This window comes from Oncorhynchus clarkii, chromosome 10 (genome assembly GCF_045791955.1).
Source record: "Oncorhynchus clarkii lewisi isolate Uvic-CL-2024 chromosome 10, UVic_Ocla_1.0, whole genome shotgun sequence".
NCBI classification, from domain to species: Eukaryota; Metazoa; Chordata; class Actinopteri; order Salmoniformes; family Salmonidae; genus Oncorhynchus; species Oncorhynchus clarkii.
This window is the reverse complement of record NC_092156.1, coordinates 18,918,131-18,930,817: the sequence shown is the minus strand read 5'-3', so window position 1 is coordinate 18,930,817 and position 12,687 is coordinate 18,918,131. Positions and strand designations below refer to the sequence as shown.

The following is a 12,687-nucleotide window of genomic DNA, read 5'->3' as shown; positions in this document are numbered from 1 at the left end:
ACCATCGGAAACTAGAGTACATACGGACAGCGAGGAGACTGAATCCGCGCCAAGCCAGGTGTGCACCTTCACCAGGTTCGACTTCATGCTGACTTATTGCCCAGGTTCTAAGAACTGAAGGCCAATGCTCTGTCCCGTATCTACAATTTGGGAGAGCTTCCTGTCCAGAGGGCACCCATAATCCCATCCTCCCGAGTCGTGGGTCCAGTGGTTTGGGACATAGATGTGGACATCCGCCAGGCTCTAGAGAAGGAGCCTGCACCCCGAAAATGTCCTCCCGAGCGAATCTACGTTCCCACAGGGATAAGGGATCGGCTGCTGACCTGGGCACACACATCTACGTTCCCACAGGGATAAGGGATTGGCTGCTGACCTGGGCACACACATCTACGTTCCCACAGGGATAAGGGATCGGCTGCTGACCTGGGCACACTCATCTACGTTCCCACAGGGATAAGGGATCGGCTGCTGACCTGGGCACACACATCTACGTTCCCACAGGGATAAGGGACCGGCTGCTGACCTGGGCACACACATCTACGTTCCCACAGGGATAAGGGACCGGCTGCTGACCTGGGCACACACATCTACGTTCCCACAGGGATAAGGGATCGGCTGCTGACCTGGGCACACACATCTACGTTCCCACAGGGATAAGGGACCGGCTGCTGTCCTGGGCACACACAGCTGTCGTCGCTGGACATCCAGGTATTTCTCGCACCATCCACTCCATCGCTAAGAAGTACTGGTGGCCCACCTTGGTGCAGGGTGTCACTCATTATGTCAACTCCTGGTCACATCTATCCATTTACTGTGTAACCGATCTCTCTCCCCCCTCTTATGCTTTCATCATCGCGTAATCCCTCTTCCTGGTCTCCCCACTGCTCTCCAGGTTGCTGAGGCACTCTTCCAGCAGGTCTTCAGCAGGTCTCTTCCAGCAGATCACGGTCAGCCTCACTTCCGAGTATCGGCCTCAGTCCAACGGGCAGGTGGAGAGGATGAACCAGGATCTGGGGAGGTTCCTGAGGAGTCATTGTCAGGATCGGCAGGGTGAGTGTGGACGATTCCTTCCCTGGGAAGAGTACGCCCTGAGCTCCCTATGTCACTCCCCCACTGGGTTGACCTCCTTCCAGTGTGTTTTGGGTTTCCAGCCGGCCCTGGCCCCGTGGACCCCGGGCCTGACCACAGCTCCTTTGCAGTAGATGAGTGGTTCTGGCATCAGGAACAGGCAGACCGTCACCGCAGTGAGACACCTGTGTTCCATCCTGAGGACCGCATCTGGCTCTCTACCAGGAACCTCACACTCCGCCTGCCCTGGAAGAAACTGAGCCCCCGGTTTGTGAGGCTGTTCAAGGTTCTCCAGAGAGTCAATGAGGTGACATACAGGTTACAACTACCCAGTCAATATCGCGTCTCCCTTCTCAGGCCGGTGGTTCCTGGTCCTCTAGCTGATACTGTTCCCCAGGCCTACGCTGTAAGATCCCTACTGGACTTCCTATGTATTGGGGGGCCAGCTCTAGTATCTGGTGGACTGGGAGTGGTTTGGCCCAGAGGAGAGGTGTTGGGTTCCGGTGGAGGACAATCTGGACCCTCAACATCATCCGTGATCTCCACCTTCACCGCCCGGACCGACCTGCTCCTAGGGGTCATTCATTACTGTCACATCTTCTCCTGCTCCTCCCCTCCGGTGTACAACATCGGCCAGAATACTAACCACTGGTCCTGGGACTCATCATTACGCGCACCTGTTAATCATGATTCACACCAGGACTTCATTACCTTCATAATTTCCTCCCCTTTATATGTCACTCCCTCATGTTCTCTACCAGTTGGTATTGTTATTGTTTACCAGCATGTAGCCGGTAAACAATGGAATTGTTTTATTAAATGTTGCATCTGCTTCCTGACTCACAGCGCTGATATTTTGACTCCGTACTCCAGCACTTCGGATTTGCAATGATACAAAGTGCAGACAGTCAGCTTCAATTTGAGGGTATCTTCATCCATATTAGGTGAACCGTTTAGAAATTATATCACTTGATATTTGTGGCGAACTTTATCACTCATCATTATTCAGCACTAACCATAATCATGGTAGTATTCACATTAATGTAGAAGTGTCTAGAAATGTATTCTTATTTACAAAAGGGGCTCCAAAATAACACCATACATTATTTACCATTCATATTGGGCACAGCATAACGTGAAACGCAACCAAAACAAACAGCAAATGCATCCAAGTTTTTTAAAAGTATCTCTTCAGTCTCATTATTCCAATTAAATTGTATGCTTTCTTTACATGTCTTCGACACCAGCCACTCTTGTCTGTTAAACTGAGAAAAGCACAGCACCTCTGTTCCTTTTATAGTTAATCGTCACTGAATTTCCTTTGTGTAATATGACTGCTGTTGGATTTGAAAGTAAACCTGTAGAAAAAAGAGACCAATATTGATCAGTCCGAGAACAGGTGATGAACTGGTTCAGGTGGTGATACATATGACAATTGTAAAACTATTTTAAGCCACTTCACTTCCCAGCTCCATACTGGCTGAGACAAATGTATTACGTGAATAAATGTAGGGTCTGTCTACTATATTTACCACAAGTGTAAAACCAAACAGCAATTCTCTCAGCAATCACTTTTCATTTTGGTTCCGTCATTTTCATATTTCAGTTGCAAAGTCATTGATTCTTTCTTATGCAATCATAAATTATAATTTGACCTACGATAGTCCACCCCCCACCCCTCCCCCTTAGAACAAAACTGTTTGAGGTGGACCGGGCAGGCACTGTGTTATGCCTTGAGGCACATGGTGTCCCCAGTGCGCAGGTATAGCCCAGTGCGCTACATCGCAGCACCTCGTATTGGCCGGGCTAGAGTGGGCATCGAGCCAGGAGCTAAGAAGCCGGATCAGCGCATCTGGTCTCCAGTCCGTCTCCTCGGCCAGGGTTATATGGCACCAGCCCTACGCATGGTGTCCCCAGTTCGCCAGCACAGCCCAGTGCGTCTGTTCCACCCCGCGGCACTTGCCGGGCTATGGGGAGTATCCAGCCAGGACAGGTTGTGCAGCACCGATGGTCCGGTTCATCCGGTGCCTCCTCCAAGCACCAGGCCTCCGGTGGCAGCCCCGCTTCCAGAGTCTTCCTCCTGTCCAGCGCTTCCAGAGTCTTCCTCCTGTCCAGCGCTTCCAGAGTCTCCCTCCTGTCCTGCGTTGCCAGAGTCTCCCTCCTGTCCTGCGTTGCCAGAGTCTCCCTCCTGTCCTGCGTTGCCAGAGTCTCCCTCCTGTCCTGCGTTGCCAGAGTCTCCCTCCTGTCCTGCGTTGCCAGAGCCGCCCGTCTGTCCTGAGCTGCCAGAGCCGCCCGTCTGTCCTGAGCTGCCAGAGCCGCCCGTCTGTCCTGAGCTGCCAGAGCCACCCGTTAGTATACTGTAAACGAACCGTATCGTTTAAGTTGAGCGTACTAGTGCTTCGCCTGTCTACCGGAAGTTGATGCTGTTGCTATTCAACCTCTTGCTAGCTTGTTAGCATAGCAAATGACTAGCTAGACATTTTACGATTTTGGGTGTGTTCGTGAATTCAATCTGGAGTGCCAGAGTGCACTCTGGGCGTTCGTAAATCCAGAGTGTTGTCAGATTGTCCGTTTGTAAATTTTGAGCGTTTCGCTCTCAGAGCGTTCAGAGCGCACACTGGATGCTTTGGCCAAGGAGTAGGGTTGATCCAGCGTTCAACGGCAGTCAAGCACCCAAGCTAACTGGGAACTCCTTCAAGACTGTTGGAAAAAGCATTCCAGGTGAAGCTGGTTGAGAGAATGCCTAGAGTGTGCAAAGCTGTCATCAAGGCAAAGGATGGCTACTTTGAATAATATAAAATATAAATATATTTTGAATTGTTTCACATCTTTTGGTCACTACATGATTCCATATGTGTTATTTCATAGTGTTCATGTCTTCAGTATTATTCTACAATGTAGAAAATAGTAAAAATAAAGAAAAACCCTTGAATGAGTAGCTGTATCCAAACTTTTGATGGGTGCTGTATATACTCTGTGGCTTTGGTGAGCAAAAAGAGACCTTTAGAAATTAGGAATTGTTCACTCTGAAGAATGTGAAAAGTCATAAAGTCATAAAACTGTGAACTGTGAAAAAAACTCCACATCAAAAAGAATATTGCAATCAATGATGGCAAAAATGGCTGAGGGACCTGCAGAAGTGAACGTGATAGACTGCACCCTAATTGTTTCCAGTCACGTGAAAACAGACCGTAGCATTGACAGCAATGTTGGCACTAAAACAGGAACTCAGAGTTGTTCAACCTTTTCTGGAACAACCAATGTGTACTTGTAATAACAGAACAAGTCAAGAAAAGTCATGAGTCTGCAGGTGCAACGCAGATAACCAGTACATTAAACCATTTACATACATGTTAATTTAGCAATGAATTTCCACAGGATTGATATTCAGAACATGCAAATCTCATAGAAAATAAGTCCCAAGCAGGTGTTGAGGACATTACATTAATTTACCAGTAGTCATTGGCCCAAACACTTATCCAGAGTGATTCACACATGCACAGTAAGGTTTTATATCACATTAAAAAGGACAGCAAGAGGAAAACGTTATATACAATTTAATGATATCAATGGCAATCACCCAATGTATGCCTAGAGTAAATGTTTGGAAAGAGTTTTTGCGTGATTGTCAGATATATTTTAACCTGTTAAACTCTGAACCCCCCAAAAATAATAATCAGAAAATAGAAATTGACATATCATTTGAAAGCTACAGGCCTTGTCTTTTTGGAAATCAAGCTAAAATCTTACTGCTGGCAATGTCATAATGTCACATCTATGAACTCGGATGAAAAGAGGAACAAGGGTGTCAGAGTGAGATTAAGATTGTCTAGTTCTCATAAATGCATTGTTCCTGGATGGACGCAGTGGTCGTCTGTCTCTGTTGGGTTTGTGTGCTGAAACTGAAGTTCTCGTACACCTTGTTGTTATATGAGACGGAATCACCTTCATCATTGGTCCTCTGCCGACCTGCATGGGGAGAAGGCCAATCAACTAATCACATTTTGTGTTGACTCTTAAGCTGAATAGTTGCCTACTACTGCGTTCCAGGCAACATTTTGGTGGTGCAAAATAGCACAGATTAATCAAATTAAATTACAGTTTTTAAACAGAGCTGTAACAGAGCTGTAACACCATAAATGTATTTGTATCCAATATTTTTTTAGACAATCATGCACCATATTAAATAAAGCACATATTAAAATAGCATTTTGCATGTGGGCTGATTGATACCGTACTACTCTTGAAAAACATTGGTAACTCTCAATTTAGCTTAATTTTTCACACCTCTGTTGTGTTGTATGACAAGTTTGTGGGAACTATAAGGTCATATTGAGATTTGAGCTGAGCTGTGCTGAGCTCAGGGCCACCCATTTTTTTTCTAGAGTAGGATTGGGCAACTGGTGTTCCGGGGACATGAAAGGCTAATTAAAGCCCTCTTAAATCAAAACATTTTGCCAAAAATTGTGCCGGTGTGACACACAGCAACTTCAATGCGCTAGTCTAAAGTCTAGAAGTGATTCATAATTTATATGTGGTGAATGACAAATAAAATTGTGTCATGTTAAAGGTTAAAGGTCCAATATCAAATCATTTCTGGGTAAAAATTAAGAACCTTACTGTGATTGTTTTAAATTAAAATGGTCAAAAATAAACAAAAAATAGCTTCCTAGAGAAGAGCAATTTCTCAAGCAACAATTTTGCTAAGACTGTCTGGGAGTGGTCTGAAGGGAAAACTGAAAACTAGCTGTTATTGGCAGAGAGGTTTGAAACTCTCTTTCTTATTGGTCTATTAATTAATTTAACGCCTGGTGATGTCACCAGTCAGGCCAAAACTCCATTCCACCAAAACAGGCTAATATTTCAGCTCTTGCACTAAAAGGGCATTATAATAATTTTCACAATATTATTTCAACCTCATAGTATGGAAATACTGTATGCCCTGACCTTAGAGAGACGTTTTATTTCTGTATTTGGTTAGGTCAGGGTGTGATTTGGGGTTGTCTATTTCTTTGTGGTTTTCCGAGTATGGTTCCCAATCAGAGGCAGCTGTCTATCGTTGTCTCTGATTGGGGATCATACTTAGGCAGCCCTTTTTCCCACTTTCTGTTGTGGGATCTTGTTTTTGTTAGTTGCTGGTTTAGCGCTACATTACTTTACGTGTCGTTTATCTTTCTTGTTTTTTTAGGTTGTTCATTTAATAACTTCAAAATATACGCCTACCACGCTGCACCTTTTTCCCATTACGACGACAGCCGTAATAGAAGATCTCACCACCAAAGGACCAAGCAGCATGGTCAGGAGGAATGGACCTGGGAGGAGATCTTAGACGGGAAAGGACCCTGGGCGCAGGCTGGAGAGTATCGCCGTCTGAAGGAGGAGATGGAGGCAGCTAAAGCGGAACGGCTACGTTACGAGGAGTTGGCTTAACGAAGCAAGCACAAGAAGCAGCCCCCATCTCCTGGCCTCCGGTGCATCTCTTCGGCCCAGGTTATCCTGCGCCAGCTTTTTCGCACGGTATCCCCAATTCGCCAGCACAACCCAGTGCGGCCTGTTCCAGCTCCCCGCACTTGCCGGGCTATGGGGGGTATCCAGCCAGGACGAGTTGTGCCAGCTCTGCGCTCCAGACCTCCGGTGCGCCCCCACGGTCTTGTGTGTCCTGCGCTGGCTCTACGCACTATGCCTCCAGTGCGCCGTCATAGCCAGTGCATCCGGTGCCAGCTCTCCACACTCACCGAGCTAGAGTGGGTATCCAGCCAGGACGTGTTGTGGCAGCTCCACTCACTAGGCTGCCAGTACGTCTCCTCAGTCCAGTGAGACCTGTTCTGGCTCCACATATGAAGCCTCCAGGGATGATCCATAGCCCGAAGCCTCCAGTGATAATCCATGACCCGGAGCCTCTAGTGATAATCCATGGCACGAAGCCTCCAGTGATCATCCATGGCCCGGAGCCTCCAGTGATGATCCATGGCATGAAGCCTCCAGTGATGATCCATGGCATGAAGCCTCCAGTGATGATCCATGGCCCGGACCCTCCAGTGATGATCCATGGCACGAAGCCTCCAGTGATGTTCCATGGCCCGGAGCCTGTAGCGATGATCCATGGCAAGGAGCCTGCAGCGACGGTCCCCAGTCCGGAGCATCCAGCGACGGCCCCCAGTCCGGAGCCTCCAGCGACGGTCTGCACTCCGGAGTCTTCAGCGACGAGCTGCAGTCCAGAGCCCCCAGCGGGGGTTCCCAGGCCTCCGTAGGGATCAGCGTAGGGAGCGGGGGCTACGTCCCGAACCGAAGCCGCCACCGAGGGTAGATGCCCACCCGGACCCTCCTCTATAGCTTCAGGTTTCCGGCCGGTCGTCCGCACCTTTGGAGGAGGGGGGGGGGGGGGGGGGGTACTGTCATGCACTGACCTTAGAGAGATGTTTTATTTCTCTATTTGGTTCGGTCAGGGTGTGATTTGGGTTTGCCAAAAACATAACGCTTTGTATTCAGGACCAAAAGTTTATTTCTTAGCAATTATTTTTGGCAGTATTACTTTTTTGAGTATTTGTATTCTATATAGGCTTCCTTCTTTTTACTCATTTATTTTAATATTGTGGAGTAACTACAATGTCGTTGATGCATTCTTAGTTTTGTCCTCTAACAGCCTTTCATTTCTGTAACTGTTTTAAAATCATGGTGAAATCCTTGAGTGGTTTCTTTCCTCTCTGACAACTTAGGAAGGGTTGCGGTATATTTGTAATGACTGTGTGTATTGATTCACCATCCAAAGTGTAATAAAAACTGCACTATGCTCAAAAGGATAGTCAATGTCTTTTTTTTGTTTTACACATCTACCAATAGGTGCCCTTTGCGAACCATTGGAAAACCTCCCTGGTCCTTGTGGTTGAATCTGTGCTTGAAATTCACTGCTCGACTGAGGGACCTTACAGATGTGTGTGTGTGTATCATGTTAAACACTATTATTGCATGCAGAGTGAGTCCATGCAACTTATTGTGTGACTTGTTAAGCACATTTTTACTCCATAACAAACGAGTTGAACACTTATTGACTCAAGACCTTTCAGCTTTTCATTTTTTATACATTTTTAAAATGTCTGGAAACATAATTTCACTTTCACATTATTAGGTATTGTGTGTAGATCAGTGACACACAATCTCAATTTAATCCAATTTAAATTCAGGCTGTAACCCAACAAAATGTGGAAAAAGTCAAGGAATATGAATACTTTCTGAAGGAACTGTAGGTCTATGCACAGACCTCACAGAGTCCATATGCTGAAAATGACTCACCTGTAGTTGCATGCCCTGCATAGAATCCCCGTGTCACGCCCTGACCATAGAGATCCGTTTATTCTCTATGTTGGTTAGGTCAGGGTGTGACTAGGGTAGGTTATCTAGGTTATTATCTGTCTATGTTGGCCTGGTATGGTTCCCAGCTGATTGGGGATCATATATAGGCAGCCTTTTCCCACTGGGTTTTTGTGGGACCTTGTTTTTGTGTAGTTGCTGTTGAGCACTGCATTTACTTCACGCTTCGTTTGTTCTGTATTTTTTTGGTGAGTTTCATTTATTAAACATGTGGAACTCTACGCACGCTGCGCCTTGGTCCGTTAATTCTTTAGACGATCGTGACAGAAGATCCCACCACACAACAGGACCAAGCAGCGTGCCCAGGTGGAGAAAGTATCATGGACTTGGGAGGAGATTTTGGATGGGAAGGGATCCTGGACTTGGGAGGAAATCGCCTTCCTTGGAGGGAGACGCAAGAAGAGAAGGGAGGACAGCGACGACTTCGGGGTTTGTGGCCAGGTAGAAAGCCCAAAAGACAGCCCAAAAAATGGTTTTTGGAGGGGCACATGGGGTGGTCGGCGGAGCCAAGGGGTGAACCAGAGCTAGTCAGGGAGTCGAAGGAGGAACTCGACGAAAAATTCTGGAGAGAGGTGTTGGCGATGAGAGCGCTGCAGAGCAGGCGTGCTCCAACACACTGAGTCCTAAAATGGAAGCTGATGTGATTCGTGGTTTAGTCCATAAATTGGTAGCCTACAAGCCAGGATGTCAACATAAGATAGCAGGCAAAGGCGTCAACAGCAGGGGTGGTGGGAAGGTAGTAATTTCCTCTTTGAGTATGAGGGGGCTGAATTTTTCTCCAATGAGAGTAAATATCACTTTGAAATGTAAGGTGACGCTGTGGCCAAGATTTTGTCTGTAAGTAATGGTCCACTTCTGCTTTCTTTGTTCAGGATTCCAGTGAATCCAAACAACAAACCACAATTTAAAGTGAACTGGTTACAAGACCAGTGACTTGAGAGTTACCTCAAATGATCAAGCCTGTGAATAAAGTAATTGACCATGGAACTTACATGGCCTTTTGTGTAAATAGAAAAATATGTATAAATTGTGTAAGCTTAAGAAAGCACTGACCCCCCAAAAATATATAGACTACAAGACTTACATTTGTAAATACTTATGGTGACAGCTGCGATGGCCACAACCCCGATGGATGTGCTGACACAGATGATAGTCAAAAGGTTGTCCTCATGGTAGGTCTCTGAAACAACAAGACCATCAAGGGTCAGAGATTTACCGTTATAGATAGTGTCATAAATCAAAGTGTCCAGCCTGCCATATGTGATTGTGAAGCTTGGGGCAAAATAACAACCTGATTTAGCTAACCCCACTGTTCAGTGTCTGTTTATCACAGTTTTTCTATGACCTTGTGTGTCAGGAATCTTGTCAGGTTACACTCAACAGTCAACCAATGAATTAGAGGGAGAAAAATAACAAAATCAGAAGTCAATTACTATTAAAAGTAGACTGCACTACTTAACAGTACATGTATTATGTCTGAATGTCACCCACCTAGTTCCCTGTAGGGAAGTCTGATGCTCAGGTTGGTGTTATTGGCTAGGAGTCTGACATTGCAGGTGATCGTGTCACCCTCTCTCCACACTGATTGGCACAGGGTCAGAAAGCTGCTCTGTTTAGAGGGGGTGTGATTGGTCAACAGTGTCTCCAGTGAACCCTGACCTTGTCGGGTCCAAGTGAAGTTGACGTCCTGGGGGTCAAGGCCCTCCAAAGTACAGAGGAGCTGGATGCAGCCAGGATCACTGCTGTTCTGCCTCTCTAGGACTAGACCTGGAGGCACTGCAGAAGAAGAGAATAGCACTGGAACTAGAACGACTGTAAATGCCATTCTAATATCCTACTGTATGCTTTGATTTAGAGACACAAAAACTAGTAAACACGTGTTTATAAAGTGATATCTTCAACGAGATAAATTACCTGTCACTTGAAGATCAACAGAGGAGGAATTCTCAATGGTTGGTGGTGGTATGACTCTTGATATGAAGCAGGTATATAGACCAGAGTCGGTGCTCTTTGGCTCTGAAACATACAGCTTAGGAGGTTGTCCGGTTACCTTGAATTGAGATTTACAGGATACGACTGAACTGATTTCTCTATTCACATTGTATTCGCAAATAATGCCAGGACTTCCAATTTTCTTCCATTTAAAAACAACTTTCCCATCAAATCCAAAGGGTGAGGGACAAGGAAGGTGGGAAGGACTGCCTTCGGCTGCTCTAACGTTCTCCTTAACACCTGCGGAACCAAACAGGATTATTTTTCAATCCAAAGTTAACACAATAAAATAGGACACAGGTTATGTGCTCATTCATATTCAGGATACTGTACACTCATGATACTACGTGAGAGTAAAGGAAATGAACAAAAATACAAATAATGGTAATAACAACAAAGTTCATCCCATATTAAGATCATGCTATATTAGGCCATACTATTTACATACGTCCAGTACTGAAAATACCTATATGAAGTGGCTAAAAGTTGATGTTCCAGATTAATGCAACCAAAGCAGTGGAGACTCCTCAGAGGAAGGGGTTTACTAACGCATTAGTTCTTTAAGCTATGTTGACTATGACATTAGCTAATATGGTGACCATGAAGTAGGCTGTGTGTAGAGTTGAGCGCTTATGGTATGAAGGTTTGGCTTGGAAAGGTTTTTTCGCCTGCTCACAGAGAGCGGTTTTGTTGTGCACTGAAGTCCACAAGCGAAGGGAAAAGATGAGAAGAGGAGAGTGTGTACATGCAAGAAGAAATTATACAATGAGAAAAGTGATCATGCTGTTTGTATCTCGCTGTATTGAAAGTGAACTGTGTGTGCAGGTGAACAGGGGTGTATTCATTCCGCCAATTCTGTTGAAAAACATTTCTTAAACGGAAGCAAACGGAATGGGGATAAACATACAGTACCTCAACTTGTCCAATACAAACTCTTGTTTACAACTGTTTGTACTATTGATTACACCGTAGATAAGTTAGATGCAGGCAAGAGTGTGCAAAGCGGTATTGAATTGTTGGTTACCTTGATTACTGACATTTTTCTCACAACCTGTGCACCTACGTTGTAAACTTGAATTCATAGGCTAGATGGAAGCAACCTCATGATGGGTATAGGGATCATTTTTGTATCATGTTGTAGCATAAACCTATCAGTGTTACATTGAGCTGGGTGAATGGAATATGAATGACAGTCATCCAATATGCTGTAGTGGAAATAAGGCCATGCTCATAAAAAACAGCACGGACCGCTACTGAAACAAAGCAAACCCAAATAGCTGTTACAATATAATATTCATATCTACATTGACTGGTCAATCAATAACTGGTTTTCAACTGTTACAGTATGTTGATTCAAACAACTAAACCACTGAATGGACGAATCACCCTGCTACTGTAGCTTACAATTTTTCTTACAATGAATCATTGTACAACTGTACAACTAATAGATAAATCCTACCAAAATGCAACAATAAGACAGAAATACTCACCAGTAAATTGGGTAGAGAGGGTGAGGGTGGTTAGGAGAGAGAAAGCTTGTTGCAATAGCATTGTGAATAGGCAGTCCTACACCCTCTAGCCAAAGACTCTGTGTACCGGTACTTCTGTATGTCTTTCAGACACAATAGCTGATCATGAATGCAAGTACGCATGCACACTCACACAAACACTTACATTCCCTGTCATGTCTTCCTGTCCAATGGAGGAAAACACCCACTGCAGAACTAAGTAGCTCACAAGTGCCAAAACCACAACTCTTTCCTTTCTACAAGAGACCATTTTCCCCCAACAGTGTAACTATCTTTTTATCCATCTATCACTCTAAATGACATGATCCACAACTAATAAAGCTAAAATATGATGCTAACACAACTCTCAGAATTAGTATTTAATTTGGCTAAAATCCTAAGAGACATGTTACTTTAAAGTTACTTTAAAGTTCTCAGTTGGTACAGAAAGTGTGGTAGAGTAAGAACCACTCAGAGACCTAATTATTTTGCTCTTGATTGGTTGAGGCCATACCACCTGCTCGTCAGCGGTCTGCACATTCGCAGTTTCACAGGGAGATCAAAGAAACCTCTACCTAAAGACTGGTTGGAACTCAAAGTATATGAAGGAAATAACGGAACACTGTGAAACAACAACCTGTGGTTAGTTAGTGAACAGACGTTTCCTACAAGTAGCAGTTCCCTCAAGTAGTTTATTGCACAAACTCAAAACTTAGAAGTTGTCAAAAGTTTTTAGATATCTGTTGGAGCT

At 45.0% G+C, this 12,687-nt stretch overlaps 1 protein-coding gene across 2 annotated transcripts; it reads right to left on the bottom strand.

Annotated features, from left to right (window-relative positions):
- Positions 1-4,379: 4,379 nt before the first annotated feature.
- LOC139419456 (uncharacterized) lies at positions 4,380-12,372 on the bottom strand. Of its 2 annotated transcripts, XM_071169404.1 has the most exons (5): positions 11,919-12,372; positions 10,351-10,668; positions 9,928-10,212; positions 9,521-9,616; positions 4,380-5,037 (listed from the first exon to the last, which is right to left on the bottom strand). In XM_071169404.1, the coding sequence occupies exons 1-5, from the start codon at positions 11,977-11,979 to the stop codon at positions 4,898-4,900; spliced, it is 900 nt and encodes a 299-aa protein (XP_071025505.1). In that variant the 5' UTR covers positions 11,980-12,372; the 3' UTR covers positions 4,380-4,897. The 2 variants fall into 2 exon arrangements, 1 of the variants encoding a protein (XP_071025505.1); XR_011635411.1 differs by lacking the exon at positions 9,928-10,212 and having other exon boundaries at positions 11,919-11,988.
- Positions 12,373-12,687: the final 315 nt, after the last annotated feature.

What these genes read in the sequence shown, in the direction of transcription:
- LOC139419456 (XM_071169404.1), bottom strand. Translation starts at nt 11,979, where the DNA reads ATGCTATTGCAACAAGCTTTCTCTCTCCTAACCACCCTCACCCTCTCT. An exon ending in CCTCTCTACCCAATTTACTG is followed by an intron (nt 10,669 to 11,918) that starts GTGAGTATTTCT and finishes TTGGTTCCGCAG; the next exon opens with GTGTTAAGGAGAACGTTAGA. An exon ending in ACTTCCCTACAGGGAACTAG is followed by an intron (nt 9,617 to 9,927) that starts GTGGGTGACATT and finishes TTGTTGTTTCAG; the next exon opens with AGACCTACCATGAGGACAAC.